The following is a 14,091-nucleotide window of genomic DNA, read 5'->3' as shown; positions in this document are numbered from 1 at the left end:
AAAGTTATTAAATTTTTACGTTTATCTACAATAAATTATTGTAAAGTTGAATAGAAATATACTTATTATTTGAATGCTTACGATATTCTACGATAGTAGCTTAACAATATATTGATGATGGGTTGTGTTGTATAACAAGCTGGGTATTTTAGAAAAGAATTTAATTATTACAGCGTGCTGTAGATAAAATTAAAAACGAATGTAGTAACATATAGCAATAAATTGAACCTTTAAATTCTACTTATCATTTTAGTTTTTATCATTTTAATAACAGTCTCAAACTAAGAGAAAAGGTAACGAAACAAATGTGGTAATATCAGAGAATTTGCAAATATTTTTAATCCATAAGATATCATTTTAGAAAGAAATAATTTTCTTGATAAAGTTGCTACTAGCGCCTACAATGATTGAGACATAGAACTATAATAGTTCATGAATTCCTTCATAGAGTCTCCAGACTTCCAAAAACATGTATATAAAACGAAAATAAATGAACGAGTAGAAGCAATTCGATACATGAATTTTTTACCAAATTATTGAAGTTCTGATAGGGTATGGATTGATATAAACTTATCATCATTTTTCTTTTTCACTTACTCCCACATATTACATTGTATGGTACGTATGCCACCGTTGTTTCGATCATCAAATAAGTGATTGTGATAAGCTTATGGCAAAGTATACTTCTGTGATAGAGAGAAAGTCAAATTGCAATTGAAATTAAGTATTTCTGAAAAAGAAAAAGTAGGATTTTGTATACACTGTTCGCAAAAGAACGAAATTGCACAAATGGTGCACTCGCTGCGGAATATATATGCTAGATTGTTAAAATCTTGCGGGAAGGTCTCCTAAAAGGAGAGCCTTTAATAAGAAATTATTCTTTTGGTAGTCAGCTAATAAAAATATTAAATAATGACGGAGAATCGAGGGAATTTTTCAACTCCAACGAATCAAAGTAAGTTGTAATGTTAGAAAGTTAATGATAAGTATACAAAAGATTTTATTTACATAACCTAAACGTTAACTGCATCCTGGAAAATAACAATTTTATTACGAGTATACATACACATACAAATATATATTAAATTATTCACGTTTGATATTATTAATATTTAGGTTCTAGCAGACCATTTAATTTTCAACATTTGGATTTTGGATCTATTAATGATGTTCAAAATGAAATGTCAGGTAAAGCATGTATATCTGTATTTATATATGTTGTAATATTATAATATAATATTGAACACATTTGCAAACGCACGTACACGTGTATGTGCACCATATATGCACTCATATTTATATGAACACATATACATTTCATTGTAATGTAACAACATCTATGTTCATTTTATAACAGAAAAAAGAAGACAATTCAAACTTAATTTTCAAACACAAGGAAGTAATATATCACTTAATAATTCAACAAACTCTTCTATTTCTAATTCAACTGGAAGTGCAGCTTGTTTACCAATGTAAGTTATGCAATAAATAATATGATAATATTTAATAAATTGCAGTTTTTAATTATTTCCTTTAATATAGCTATTTTTTTGTTTAATTATCATAGATCTTCTCGTCCAAATTTACCTTTATCTTTGCCTAAACTACCAGTAAGACCTTGTACCGCAGTTCCACAAGAACTGCCTGATAAAGCAAGGTATGTATATTTATTAAATATACAAGTATTTAATGTTGTTAAAATGCATGTTAATAAATTATATTGTAGGGATAAATTACGAATGTGTCAATCAATGCAAAGTACTGGAAAATTACAGCTATCACCAAATGTAGTATATGATTTTACAAGTGAAGATCTCCAAGATCTGGGAGAAATAGGACGAGGAGGATTTGGTACTGTAAATAAAATGATCCATAGGATAAGTGATACTGTTATGGCTGTGAAGGTATATATAATTTAATCTTAGTATTAAAATAATTTTATTATTAAAAACAGCTTACAGAGTACATGATGTTATGTTCAATTATAGAGAATTCGTTCCACAGTGGATGAAAGGGAGCAAAAACAATTATTAATGGATTTAGAGGTTGTAATGAAGTCTAATGAATGTCCATGCATTGTGCAATTTTATGGAGCTCTATTCAAAGAGGTAAGCTTGTGATAGGTTTTTTAATATTAACTTTTCATAACTAACAATAAATATCATGTCTTGACTAGGGTGACTGTTGGATTTGTATGGAACTCATGGACACTTCATTAGATATATTTTATAAGTTTATTCATGAGGTATTAAAGGAAAGAATACCAGAACGTATTTTAGGAAAAATTACTGTTGCCACAGTAAAGGCGTTGAATTACCTCAAGGAAAAACTAAGAATAATTCATAGAGATGTAAAACCTAGTAATATTCTGTTAGATCGACATGGTAATATCAAACTTTGCGATTTTGGTATATCAGGACAGTTGGTAGATTCTATTGCACGAACTCGAGATGCTGGATGTAGACCATATATGGCTGTATGTATAATAATAAATAAGAAGTATTTTACAAGATTTGTAAATAATTAGAAGTATTTGAATTTATTATAATTTTTTAGCCAGAGAGGATAGATCCTCAACGTGCAAAGGGTTACGATGTTAGAAGTGACGTGTGGTCATTAGGTATTACATTAATGGAAATTGCGACTGGTTATTTTCCATATCCAAAATGGAATTCAGTTTTTGAACAACTTTATCAAGTAGTCCAGGGTGATCCACCACGTTTATCTCCTAATGAAAATGGAAATCATTTTACTATGGATTTTGTGAATTTTGTGAATACATGGTACATTGTTTTTGCACTATTAGGCATTGCAGAAATTTTGTTTTTGCATTATTGAATAATGATTTTTTTTCTACTGGTACTATTTCAGTTTAATTAAGGAAGAGACACAGCGGCCGAAATACAACAAATTACTAGAACATCCTTTCATCAGAAAAGCAGAAGAAGATACTGTCGATGTTTCAGCTTATATAAGTGGTGTTCTTGATAACATGGTTCTCAGGGGATTGACACCTTTTACCACTAATCGGCATTAAGTCGGAAGTATAAGATAATATTTGTACCTTAATTTCTATAAGTTTTCAAATCTTAAATTTGATTATTGTAAATGAGTAGGTTATTTGCACTCCGATTTAGTGTAGGTAGTAAAATTAATCAACGTCGATCATTGTCAATAATAAATCATTTTGTGTAGAATCATATTATTGTGTCACGAAGTTCTTATATACATAGTGATTAGAAGTGTTCTAATAACAAGTTGACATTTACTAAATAGTGTATAGAAGACAAATTCTAAATCAGCTTTCTCATTGAAACTATGATATGATTTCAATGAAACACACTTATAAAATTATAAAAAAAACATCTTTTTATCAATTGCAATTATTTAAACGATGACTTGTAACGATGATGAAGTTAAATTTTTTCAATAATTAAATACTTCAATGATGTGTAATGATATTATACATAATATGTTAAAGTAAACGCTATGTTTTAACTTTTTGTAACTTCATGATATAATAACTCTTCAGTCAATTCATTCAAATCAATACAGGAAGAAGACAAAGGAATATACATAATTATTCTTGTTGGAATAAGTAAAAAAGAAAGTGTTAAGAGTTTAGTATATTGTTTTGATGTATCTTTTAATCACAGGATAATAAGAAAGACTTCTATTCACACATAATGTTGTAATATGAACCATATTTAACTTTTTTTATTCCTTTTTTCTATCAATATACATTAGAATGTACTTATTAAGTAAGTATGAAAAATAATTTTATTTTCTTTGATTTAATGTTATAAAAAGGGATTGTGTGAGTAAAGTTGTAAGAAAATTATAAGTCTTTTGCTTTTAATCTGTTGAATAATATTGGAAAAAATAGATTTCTTATTTTTAAAATTACATTATTAAATTTTTAAATATACCAAAAAATGTCTTGATTTTTATAACATATATCTTCTATTAATTAAATATGTGTACATACGAGTAAATAAAAAAACACATAATACACAGATATACATAAGTAAATAAATATAATAAGTATTTAATCTATATTATCCACGCGTCCATTAGTTACACATACGTACAATGTATACAAGAATTTAATTTTTCAAATTGATTCACCTTCATAAATTTAATAAAAAGTCTTTCGTGAAAAATACGTATTCCAAAAATTTGAAATTCCATTTTATTTTATTTTTTGTTTTAAATTTCATAGAAAATTGTATTTTTTAATTTTTGACTAAAACGCTGCACATCAGCATAGTTTCACTCAGTTACTCATTCACAAACATACACAGGAATATATACAATTTTATTTATGGTACAAATTCAAATTTAGATAAAATAATTCAAATTGTAAATGAGTTTCTCTGTGCACATAAATTTCATACAAATTTTTAGATTACTTAACTACAAATATAAATAGCTAGACAAGAGTAGCTACCGAGAATGTTATGCTATGGTGTCATCAGAAGTTGATGTTATAATTTTTTAATTTAAATTATAAGATATTATTAATTGCAATTAGATAATTTTTTTTTCAAGAAAATGGCTTTTTGTTCTTTTTAAATCGAATTATTCGCATTATTGTAATAGAATTATCTTCGTATATTTATAATATACGTATTATGTATCTATTATATACATATATGCATATACATAGGTACGCATAATATCTTTAACAGTAAATTTTAACTACAATCAATAATCTTTACGAGTGTGTATCTATAATATATATAAGTATAAAGTATATATTTAAATGCACCTGTATGGTGGTACACTGGTACCGTTTACCGTAATAAGAAGATGGCGATAGTATAATGCTAGTGGGTGCTAGTGTAAGTGTATATAATGGCAGCTTCAAAGGTAACACATTTTTTAATTCAAATTTCTACCTAAGTCTTTTGTACCGATTGCGTACTTATAACAAATGTTTATTAATTAAATATACCATTAACTATAGACAATTGATAATTTTAATCATGAGCGAGACCTTTTCTGCACGGATTGACGCGAATAATTATTTATATCGGTAAGTATTAAGTTTATTAGAATTTCTGATTACGATCGTATTTGCATAATATTATCGGGTAAAAACATATTTTACTCGGAAAAATACCGAAATAAAACATAAATCCGAATATTATTTGGGGTACCTAAAATAATATTATACCTGATCATGCTTTATGTATTGTAGCTTGTAATGTTTCGAAATAGAAACTTGTTATTTAAATAGGAAGTTATCTAAAATTAATTGTAGTAGGTATACGATAGAAAATCTCTATTTCCAAGTTATATATCTTTTGCAATATATATTTTGTTTAAGAATATTTAAGAATTTTGAAAGGAATATAGTTATTCGTTTTATAATTAAAAACTTCGCTAAATCTATATCGTTGATATAACAATTACTCTAGCTGCCGTTACTATCGCTGCTGTGGTAGTTGGAATCAATTTCTTTGAATATTTTATAAAAGCACCATCATTCTCCTAAAATCTATACTCCCATTCGCGTCTATATTTGTAATGTTGCGAGGTAGTATCTGGTCTTTTAAGTTAACCATTGAAATACGTCCACATCATCTTTCATGTGGTGACCTATAAACATTTCCTAAGGGGATATGTTACAATCTATCGATCTCTAGTCGATCAACGCTTTTCAAGGAAATACTCTTTTCTAACTAAGAAATAAGTCGTGTATAATAGGTTCTCAATATTAGTACTTACATATACACCCTCTTGAAACTTTTAATATTTTTTTTTATTTCATTTAATTTATTTTAATACAGGTATGTAAGTAGCTACGTAGAAAAGACAAGATTTTAACATTTCTCTGAGAAAATTGTAGAGCATCGTATTAATCGTACCAATAATCCTTTTTAAAAACTTTCGTTATCATAAATTTCATATTCTATGTTCTTGCAATTAAACACCTAATTAGGCGCGTATTTATAATCTAAAGGAATTTATTAAAACGAGAATTACAAATTTTCGAAGTTTTGTTGTAAAACTGAAAACGAAATTTAGCTTTATAACGTATTATGTAATACAATAACATTATTATGTAATAAGTAATATTTGTAATAATATTTGTAATATAAGTAATATTTATGTAATAAGTAATATTTAACTAAGAATTATCGAAAGAAGGGAGGAGCAAGGTGTAAACGATCGTACACGACGACGATAGAATAAAAAAGGAAATAAAATAATAATAAAAAATTTGTAATCACGCAATTGTTTGCAAGCGGTGAAATAAAATTACTAGAGGAAAGAATTACGAAAGTATTTCAGCGACAATTGGTAATGATAGATGGTGGTAATACGTAAAGTGGTCATGAGTCACAACCTGACGCGGTACGGGGAGGATAGCAGGTGCTACTACTGTTGGTGCTGGTACTGTTGGTGCTGCTGGTGCTACCATTATTGCAGGGGTGGCCAGCTGGATAGGCCAGCAAGGGAACGGATGTTCCCAGGAGATTATTGATCGTGTATGTAGATACTTCCATTTGGACTGCGTAGACAGCATGGAATTTTGCTGAAATGTATTGAAACTATCTTTTTCTAATTTTTTTAATTGGAAGTACAAAATTGGATTTATATATATTTACCAGAGATACATGACCATATTTTCCATATTAGAGAAGATTACAATGGTTATCTATCCAATGTAATAGATATGTACAATATCTTTTCATAAGGAAATTTATCAATTCCATTAGACAGGTATTGGCTACAAAACTACACATCTTGGCTACAGAACAATTTTTTGTCGATATTTCTGTCCAATTTATAATTTAATAATAGAGGTAGATCTATTTCTCTAGATCCAAATTTGCTTAGAATGAAATCGCGTTATAAAATACTTTAATTATACAGAGCGAGCAACGTAACTGGAACTATATATAATGTAGGTACACTTTGGTAGAAAGCTGCGTAAGTGGCAATAATAATAACCTTAAGGAAAATTGATTCGGATGAATGTTTGACTCAAAGACGATGCATGATTTGACTTTTTCTTATCGTTCGTATCTTTCGAAATCTCACGGTTACTTTCAATTCTCTTAAGTGAAAATCAAATTTCCTCTTACTGTGAAAATTGTTTGGCAAACTCATGGAATAACAGCAGACACAAATAAAATATTTATCGTTCTGTCAATATCTTTTATTTTTTATTACGCTTTTGATTTTATAGACTCGTGTATAGATATCATTGAAATCTTAAAAGTTTAAACATTGAAAAGCTTTGAACGACGGTATGTCTTTTAATCGAATATTTAATGTCAAATATTGTTAAAAATACACGGCTGTGTTGTTTTATGAACGTTGATCGTTAGATTTATCGATGCACATCCTTAGAAGTAGTAGATTAAATTTCATAAAAATCATGGAACCACAAGAAGAAATCTAAAAGAGTTAAATTTTGAGACGCGAGGTAGGTGATCGCTTGATAGGATCTCGACAAGCAACCCCAACTCGGCAAAGAAACAGTTTGATACGTGCCCGTTGTGAATTAATTTTGATAAGTTAGGCGATAGAATCTTTCCAAAACTCGTTTAATACCGCTTCATCGTACGAACATTTCGAAAAACACAAGTGATAGAAGAAGAGGGAAAAAGTACGCTAATAAATAGCGTACCACGTGGCGTTCGTTAAATGCGTTCATTTGGACCACATTTCGCCGAAGTTATTAGAAAGTTATCGAAGCGATTCGAATTACTTGCCTTTGTTCTTAATATACGTGTATCGGCGTAAATTACAAGTTTAGTTAGAAATTACAATAGATAAGAATGCGCGATGCGATTAAATATGAAGTAATATTTGAATTAAAATCGAACGAATATACATATAATTTATTCGACAATATTTAAGACTATTTCATGATTCCACGAATAGAGAGGGTTGGTCAACCATTGGATAACGCCCACACCATGAACCTGCGTGTAGGGTGAAATTGAGTTCGGATCTTGTGTAAATTTGTCAGGAAAATTTTGTCCTAACGATCCTAACGGACATCGACCAATAATAAGCAGGCTTCTGAAATTTAACACGCCATTCTTAACGTCGTCGAATAGCTACGGTTCTCTCCCCTCTCTTTCACGTTGGGATATCGCAAGTGACGGTCACTGCCTTCCTGATTCGATCAATGAAAGTACCTGTACCAGACGTTCAAGCTATGCGACCACCCCTACTGACAATGAAGCATATGACCATCTGATTTTCATTTACGTACTTTCTGAACATTACTACCCATATATGTACACTTCGATCATCATTATCGATAGTACAGACTGTAACCTTCAAATCAATCTATTTTTTTCTCTTAACACGAATAGTACATACATACCTATTTATATTGTTTTATATCTGCCAGAATGCATCATCCACATAGGGAATTGTAGTATATTTCCAATTAATATTTCTTTTAAAGATATTACAAACAAACTTTGCATCGTTGATTTGTATTTTACATTTATCTAACCCCAGTAAAACAATTGTTTTTTAATACAAAAATTATATATAGGTATACCTATTTGATTAACGCATTCGAATACGTATTCAACTTTTTGGAATAGAAACGGCAGATATGACGATACATAAATTATAAGTTCTGCTTGCGATGACGATTCGTGTTAGAGGTATTTGCAATACGATCGTAATAACTATATAGAGTACGAATAACGTTTAGAAGCAGGCACGAAGTAATTTCTTATGAAAAGGTGAGAAGAAAAAAAGAATCAAATTTCTTCATACGACGCTCCGTTTTCAAGAAAATCGATTTTGAAAATTTATAATTTAAAATATGCTCGAACGTGGTTAATTCCGGACTGGGCAGGAATAAATAATCGACAGGACGTTATTCTACATGTAAAAACAAATTGAAAATGCGGAACGAAATTAGTCCACAAGACGCTTTGTTTCCGAGAAAAATGAATTTGAATATTTATCATACGCCAATTCCTAGTTAAATATGTTCAGACTTTATTTCCCTGCAAATGAAGCCTCGAACGGACGTTTTTGACTTATTTTTGTATGTATGTAATTAGTCATGTTCAAGCATACTTGATAAATTTTCAAAACACGAAAAAAATAAATCAATAACTTAAACTTAACAATAACAAATTAATAAGAAATAAAAACAAATCAAAATAAATTTTCAATTTTCTCGAAAACTAAACGTATGAAAAAATTTGATTCTTTTTTTCTTCTTACTTTTTCATAAGCAGTCGCCTCGTATCCGCTTGTACGTGCTTTTTAGCCGAAGCCTGTATAATAATATTTCAAATAAAATATCACATAAATATTATTATTTATTTATGTTGAGTTTTCCTCGTATGTTTTTTAAATCGATATTTTTAATAGCAATTGAATAGTTGAAGATTTTGGTATCTATTATAATAAGCTTCAAAGCCCTAACACTTTGCATCGAATTAGAATTGCGGATTACGGTCGTAAAGTCTTTAAAAATGTAAATAACTTTAAGAAAGGTAATGTAATAAAGTAAATAAGCAATAGGTACCTATGTATGTAGTTACAGTGTACATACTTATATAGCGTGTGAAATATTGTATACATATTTATTATTTAACGATCTGATATAAAGTATCCTTTATTACTCACCGCTATTGATGTTATAAAACGTATCCCAAAAAGGTTCTGCCGAGGAAATTACAATAAAAATTAATCTCTTCTCTAAGATACGCAAGTATCTAAGTATAAGCTTTATTTTTCGAATAGTATTTCCAGATTTTTAACATAAGCGGAAAGTTATAATCGGACTTTATTAAAAAGATAAAGCTACTAAACTATATCTGCATAAAGAATGATACGTACCTACGTGTATTTACTCATGTGTAAGTATAAGTATCTACTTAAAAATTCCAAATATAAGTGTTATATAAAACGGTAAATTGTTTATACATTATAACATACAAAGTTTCCAAAGTTAATAAGTTTCCTTTTCTTCTTAAAATGAATTAAAAATCAATTAAAATCAATTAAGGTGTATGACTATGTAGAGATGAGATATTATTTTAAAAAAACGATATTACTGCGATGAATTACAATCCCCATGATTAAACCTACGTCTTGATTTTATTGCTATATAGGTAGTACTTATCTATCAAATATTTTCCGTATTGGGTTGGTTACCTATTTCAACTCTGCAGAAGAATTTCTGCAGAAAAAGTATACATGATTTAACGAATTATAAACAAATTCCTATTTAAGACAGATATTGGCTTATTTGGTGGAATTTAGGAACTGTTGTAGACCGAAAGAAGCTTTCCTTCTAAGAAAATTACTTTCACTTTTTATTTCGTTGCCAAAGTTTGTATAAAATAAAGCGGGAAGGATAGAGGCAAAAATGCGAGCTCGAGTTCCCCCGTTTACTGTCCAAGAAATTAAAAGAAGGGAAAGGTTTGCGTTTGCACGCAGGTTTGAACAGCGTGTAAGTACATATGGTCCACCTGCAAAAGGGAGCCAACACCTGTCACGCACACCAACCACGGCCAATGGTTTACAGCACGGCAAGCAAGTAGATTCAAAGTGGGGGATTATCAGGGCTTTCGTTACCCCTTGGTACTAGTTTCATTCGAACGATCATGCGGTTTACATGTTTTGTTCTATACATTGGTGAGAATGTACGTATATGATGTAATAAATCGTAATCGGATTCATGTTCTCGAGTTTTTTTGTAAGTTCGCATAAATGTTTGTTTTACCGTGAAGGATCTTAATTTGCGTTCGATGTATTACCTCGGGGAACGTTTAGAGGTGTGTTGTAATTTTGAAATAAGAATTTTACTTGAACTTTTACTTGAACGCACTTCGTGAAACTCTCGTATTGATTTACCGTCCGATTGTTTTTACTGGATATTGCGATATCAGTCGTACCTAATATCAAATATCAGTGAATTTCGATGCATAGAATCAATCTTGGAAAAAAGATCTTTTCGCTTTCGTTTTGTTCTTTTACCAATAAGTAGGTACATGTCGACGTCTGTGTCTTTTCGATTCTGTTATAACATTATTGGATCATTAGTATAATCAGTTATATGTAAAGTATTTTATTTTTATAAATTTATTTTAAACAAATTATCGTAGATATAGATCTTTTTAACAATATTCGATCCAACTTAATCGTTATTCTAATCGTAATAGTTATGTATACCTCGAGTGTAATATAAAACTCTATAGAAATGTAATTCTCACTTTATATCGCTAATGTCCGAAAATTTGTAAATAATAACAATAGGGTAAATGAAAAAATCTAGAAACTGAAATAATAATTTGTTTAATATGTTTAATAAGTTATGTATAGATATGGATACTTTCATCCAGGCTCTGAGCACGCCTTCGATACATATGCGATGAAAAATGGTGAAAATGAAGGGAGAATCGATCGATACTAAGAAACCAACGAATCGTGGTGTATCAATTATGAAAGAAAATATGCATAATGACGATTACGGCGTTGAGGCAGAATTGACAAGTCTTTCGTGGCTACAATCGCTTGACATTACAAGTGCTTCTAGTTTGCCAACACCACCCTGTTCTCCATCTCCGCCTCCGTTAACGCGACAGCCAAGAAAAAAACTTTCACCCCTAATTAAGGCCGAATTAGGTAAGTGAAATTGATTTTATCGCATTGTCATTTGTCGTGTCTGTATTATCATAAACTTATAAAAAGTAGAAATCTGTTGTTACCACAAATTTTGACTCGTTGAATTTAGGTTTGCAGATGGTCCTTTTTTAACAATTTAATATGGCTAATACAATATATGTCTACGGCTAAAGAAATAATAGCTACATAGGTACATACATAGATACACAGATAGGAAAATAAATAATTTTCTAACTAGTATATATTTATTCACTTTTTTTTTAAATACCGTTCGTTTATCAAATCTAGCAAATACTTTCTTGTACATGTAAGTAACTACCTATTCAAGGTACTATTCAAGGTATAATGTTGAGTATAGGTATTTACATACGCATACTTGATCTACGTAAATAAATCTACATATATAAACATAAAAATATTCGAGAAGCAAAGAAAATCGGCACGTAAAAATATTATGCTTGCAAAGCATCAACGACGTAAGATAATTTTATTTGTTCAGATCTAGCTGCAAACGCCGAGAAGTATCGAACTGACCCTGACGCAAAACCGCCATTTTCGTATGCGACGATCATTTGCTTGGCGATGCGTGCAAATAATAACAAAGTGTCCCTTTCAAATATATATGCATGGATTCGAGAAAATTTCTTGTTTTACAAATATGCTGATCCAGCTTGGCAGGTATAGTTAAAAATAAGATAAATTTCAATGTCGAAAATATGCGACATGTTTTGCGAACATAATTAAATAGATATTATCTAACAGCGGTTTCCTTTATTTCAAACAGAACTCAATTCGACACAATTTATCATTGAATAAATGTTTTGTCAAGTTACCACGTTCAAAGGATGAACCAGGCAAAGGTGGTTTCTGGAAATTAGATTTGGAAAGAATGGAAGAAGGCAGAAAATCGAAGCGACGCGCAACCATGTCTCAACGAATTCGTGGATCAAAGAAGCTAACAGCTGCAAAGACGATGGTAACGAACAATATTCAAAGCAATGGCGCCCCATCGATCAACTGTCCGTCGACGTTATACGAGACACCGCCCAGTAGCGTATCTCCTCCGATTCCAGACTGTCTCTCGGAAATTCCCGATTCTACCCAAGTTAGTTTAAGCGAAGATGATCTCACTGGTTTGTTAATTGCTACTGCGGGTTGGGATGAGAATCAGTTGGATCTCTTAGATTCCCTTCTTGATACTCTTTAAAAGATTGGCCGGTTAAAGCCTTTTGTACACAAACTCTGACATTTATATTTAACTTTCTTAACTACTCGTTATCCTACAAATTTATAGATACGTTTACGAACTTTTTCACGAATATGAAAGAAATTTGAGTAAGTGGCTTCAGTTTCTAAACATTCGGTACGTGATTCAAACGATTATACATTCTTACGCATCTAGTAGATACTCGAATGTTTTAAAGGATGTTATAAATATTTTCATTCTGAATATTAACCGACAGTGAGAGATATTTCAAGCGAATAAGAAACTATTATTTTGCCCAGTATCGCTCTATTTAAGTTTATCGTACCTACGTACGTGGTGTCGATCGACGATAAATTTCTGAAAGGGCAGAAAAATTGTGTATATAAAATATGTATTTCAGTTACTTTAAATTAATTTCAAACATAATATTTATTTATTCGCAACGATAATTATCACCGTTGAAATATTTGTTAATACGAAAATATGATTTGTGCTTATTACTTGACTGAATACATACATATATCTATTAGACGAAAATTCTACAATAAATCGATAGTTAATAATACTGTGTATGAAAAATAATTATAATATATTTGTAACACAGTAATTTGCAGTGTGCCTTCGAATAAAGAATAAATATTTATAGTATCATACATTTGCCAAGTCGATTAATTCGTGTAGAGTATGTTTCGTATTCCTGCTTCAAAATAATAAAATACAAAGTGCCTTATAAATACATAAATATTACCAGTGAACAAATTATACTTCGATCTTTATCTCTTCGAAGCAATTTTCCTGCGTCAGTAAAAGAATTAAAGGAACGGGAAATTAGAATGTAATAATCAACACTTCGATCGTAATTCATTAAACAAAAAAACAAATATACCTACCTACTTACTACATATATGAAATAATCAAATGGCAGAATATGTAGATATAAAATTTCCAAACAAATTGTGCGCGATAATGAATGAATGATAACGAAAAGTAACAAAAAGTTGTCTACGATTTGTAATACTTTTCTACATCGTCATAATTGTGCATTGTGACTATATCTAGATACATAGCTACGTAGGGTAAGTGCTGCTAATATCGTCTATCCGTAATATGTTGAAAATAAGACGTCAGAAATCAGCAACGCAAGTTATAGTCAAACATGTACAAAGTATTTTATGTATACTACACGTAGTTGTACAGTTTCTCGTACTGATATCCATGTGCCCTTTAAAACAAAAAAAAAAAGTAACTTTTTA

At 30.1% G+C, this 14,091-nt stretch overlaps 2 protein-coding genes across 11 annotated transcripts; both read left to right on the top strand.

Annotated features, from left to right (window-relative positions):
• Positions 1–805: 805 nt before the first annotated feature.
• Positions 806–3,202, top strand: LOC126917260 (dual specificity mitogen-activated protein kinase kinase 4). Its single transcript, XM_050723983.1, has 9 exons — positions 806–955; positions 1,117–1,188; positions 1,358–1,472; positions 1,568–1,657; positions 1,727–1,904; positions 1,989–2,108; positions 2,177–2,476; positions 2,557–2,783; positions 2,872–3,202. The coding sequence occupies exons 1-9, from the start codon at positions 913–915 to the stop codon at positions 3,035–3,037; spliced, it is 1,311 nt and encodes a 436-aa protein (XP_050579940.1). The 5' UTR covers positions 806–912; the 3' UTR covers positions 3,038–3,202.
• A 640-nt stretch (positions 3,203–3,842) lies between these two features.
• On the top strand, positions 3,843–13,510 carry LOC126917273 (forkhead box protein J1-A-like). Of its 10 annotated transcripts, none has more exons than XM_050724007.1 (5): positions 3,843–4,872; positions 4,970–5,038; positions 11,349–11,631; positions 12,131–12,309; positions 12,416–13,510. In XM_050724007.1, the coding sequence occupies exons 3-5, from the start codon at positions 11,385–11,387 to the stop codon at positions 12,836–12,838; spliced, it is 849 nt and encodes a 282-aa protein (XP_050579964.1). In that variant the 5' UTR covers positions 3,843–4,872; positions 4,970–5,038; positions 11,349–11,384; the 3' UTR covers positions 12,839–13,510. The 10 variants fall into 10 exon arrangements, with proteins under 10 accessions (XP_050579964.1, XP_050579962.1, XP_050579966.1 ...); XM_050724005.1 differs by having other exon boundaries at positions 11,319–11,631; XM_050724009.1 differs by lacking the exons at positions 3,843–4,872; positions 4,970–5,038 and adding an exon at positions 9,987–10,781 and having other exon boundaries at positions 11,319–11,631; positions 12,461–13,510.
• The last annotated feature ends 581 nt before the right edge of the window (positions 13,511–14,091 follow it).

The sequence above is a fragment of the Bombus affinis genome, chromosome 6 (assembly GCF_024516045.1).
Source record: "Bombus affinis isolate iyBomAffi1 chromosome 6, iyBomAffi1.2, whole genome shotgun sequence".
Taxonomy (NCBI): Eukaryota; Metazoa; Arthropoda; class Insecta; order Hymenoptera; family Apidae; genus Bombus; species Bombus affinis.
The sequence above is the reverse complement of the archived record's forward strand: the minus strand, read 5'-3'. Positions and strand labels throughout refer to the sequence as shown.

What these genes read in the sequence shown, in the direction of transcription:
- LOC126917273 (XM_050724007.1), top strand. Translation starts at nt 11,385, where the DNA reads ATGGTGAAAATGAAGGGAGAATCGATCGATACTAAGAAACCAACGAAT. An exon ending in CCTAATTAAGGCCGAATTAG is followed by an intron (nt 11,632 to 12,130) that starts GTAAGTGAAATT and finishes TTATTTGTTCAG; the next exon opens with ATCTAGCTGCAAACGCCGAG. An exon ending in ATGCTGATCCAGCTTGGCAG is followed by an intron (nt 12,310 to 12,415) that starts GTATAGTTAAAA and finishes TATTTCAAACAG; the next exon opens with AACTCAATTCGACACAATTT.
- LOC126917260 (XM_050723983.1), top strand. Translation starts at nt 913, where the DNA reads ATGACGGAGAATCGAGGGAATTTTTCAACTCCAACGAATCAAA. An exon ending in TGTTCAAAATGAAATGTCAG is followed by an intron (nt 1,189 to 1,357) that starts GTAAAGCATGTA and finishes ATTTTATAACAG; the next exon opens with AAAAAAGAAGACAATTCAAA. An exon ending in GAACTGCCTGATAAAGCAAG is followed by an intron (nt 1,658 to 1,726) that starts GTATGTATATTT and finishes ATTATATTGTAG; the next exon opens with GGATAAATTACGAATGTGTC.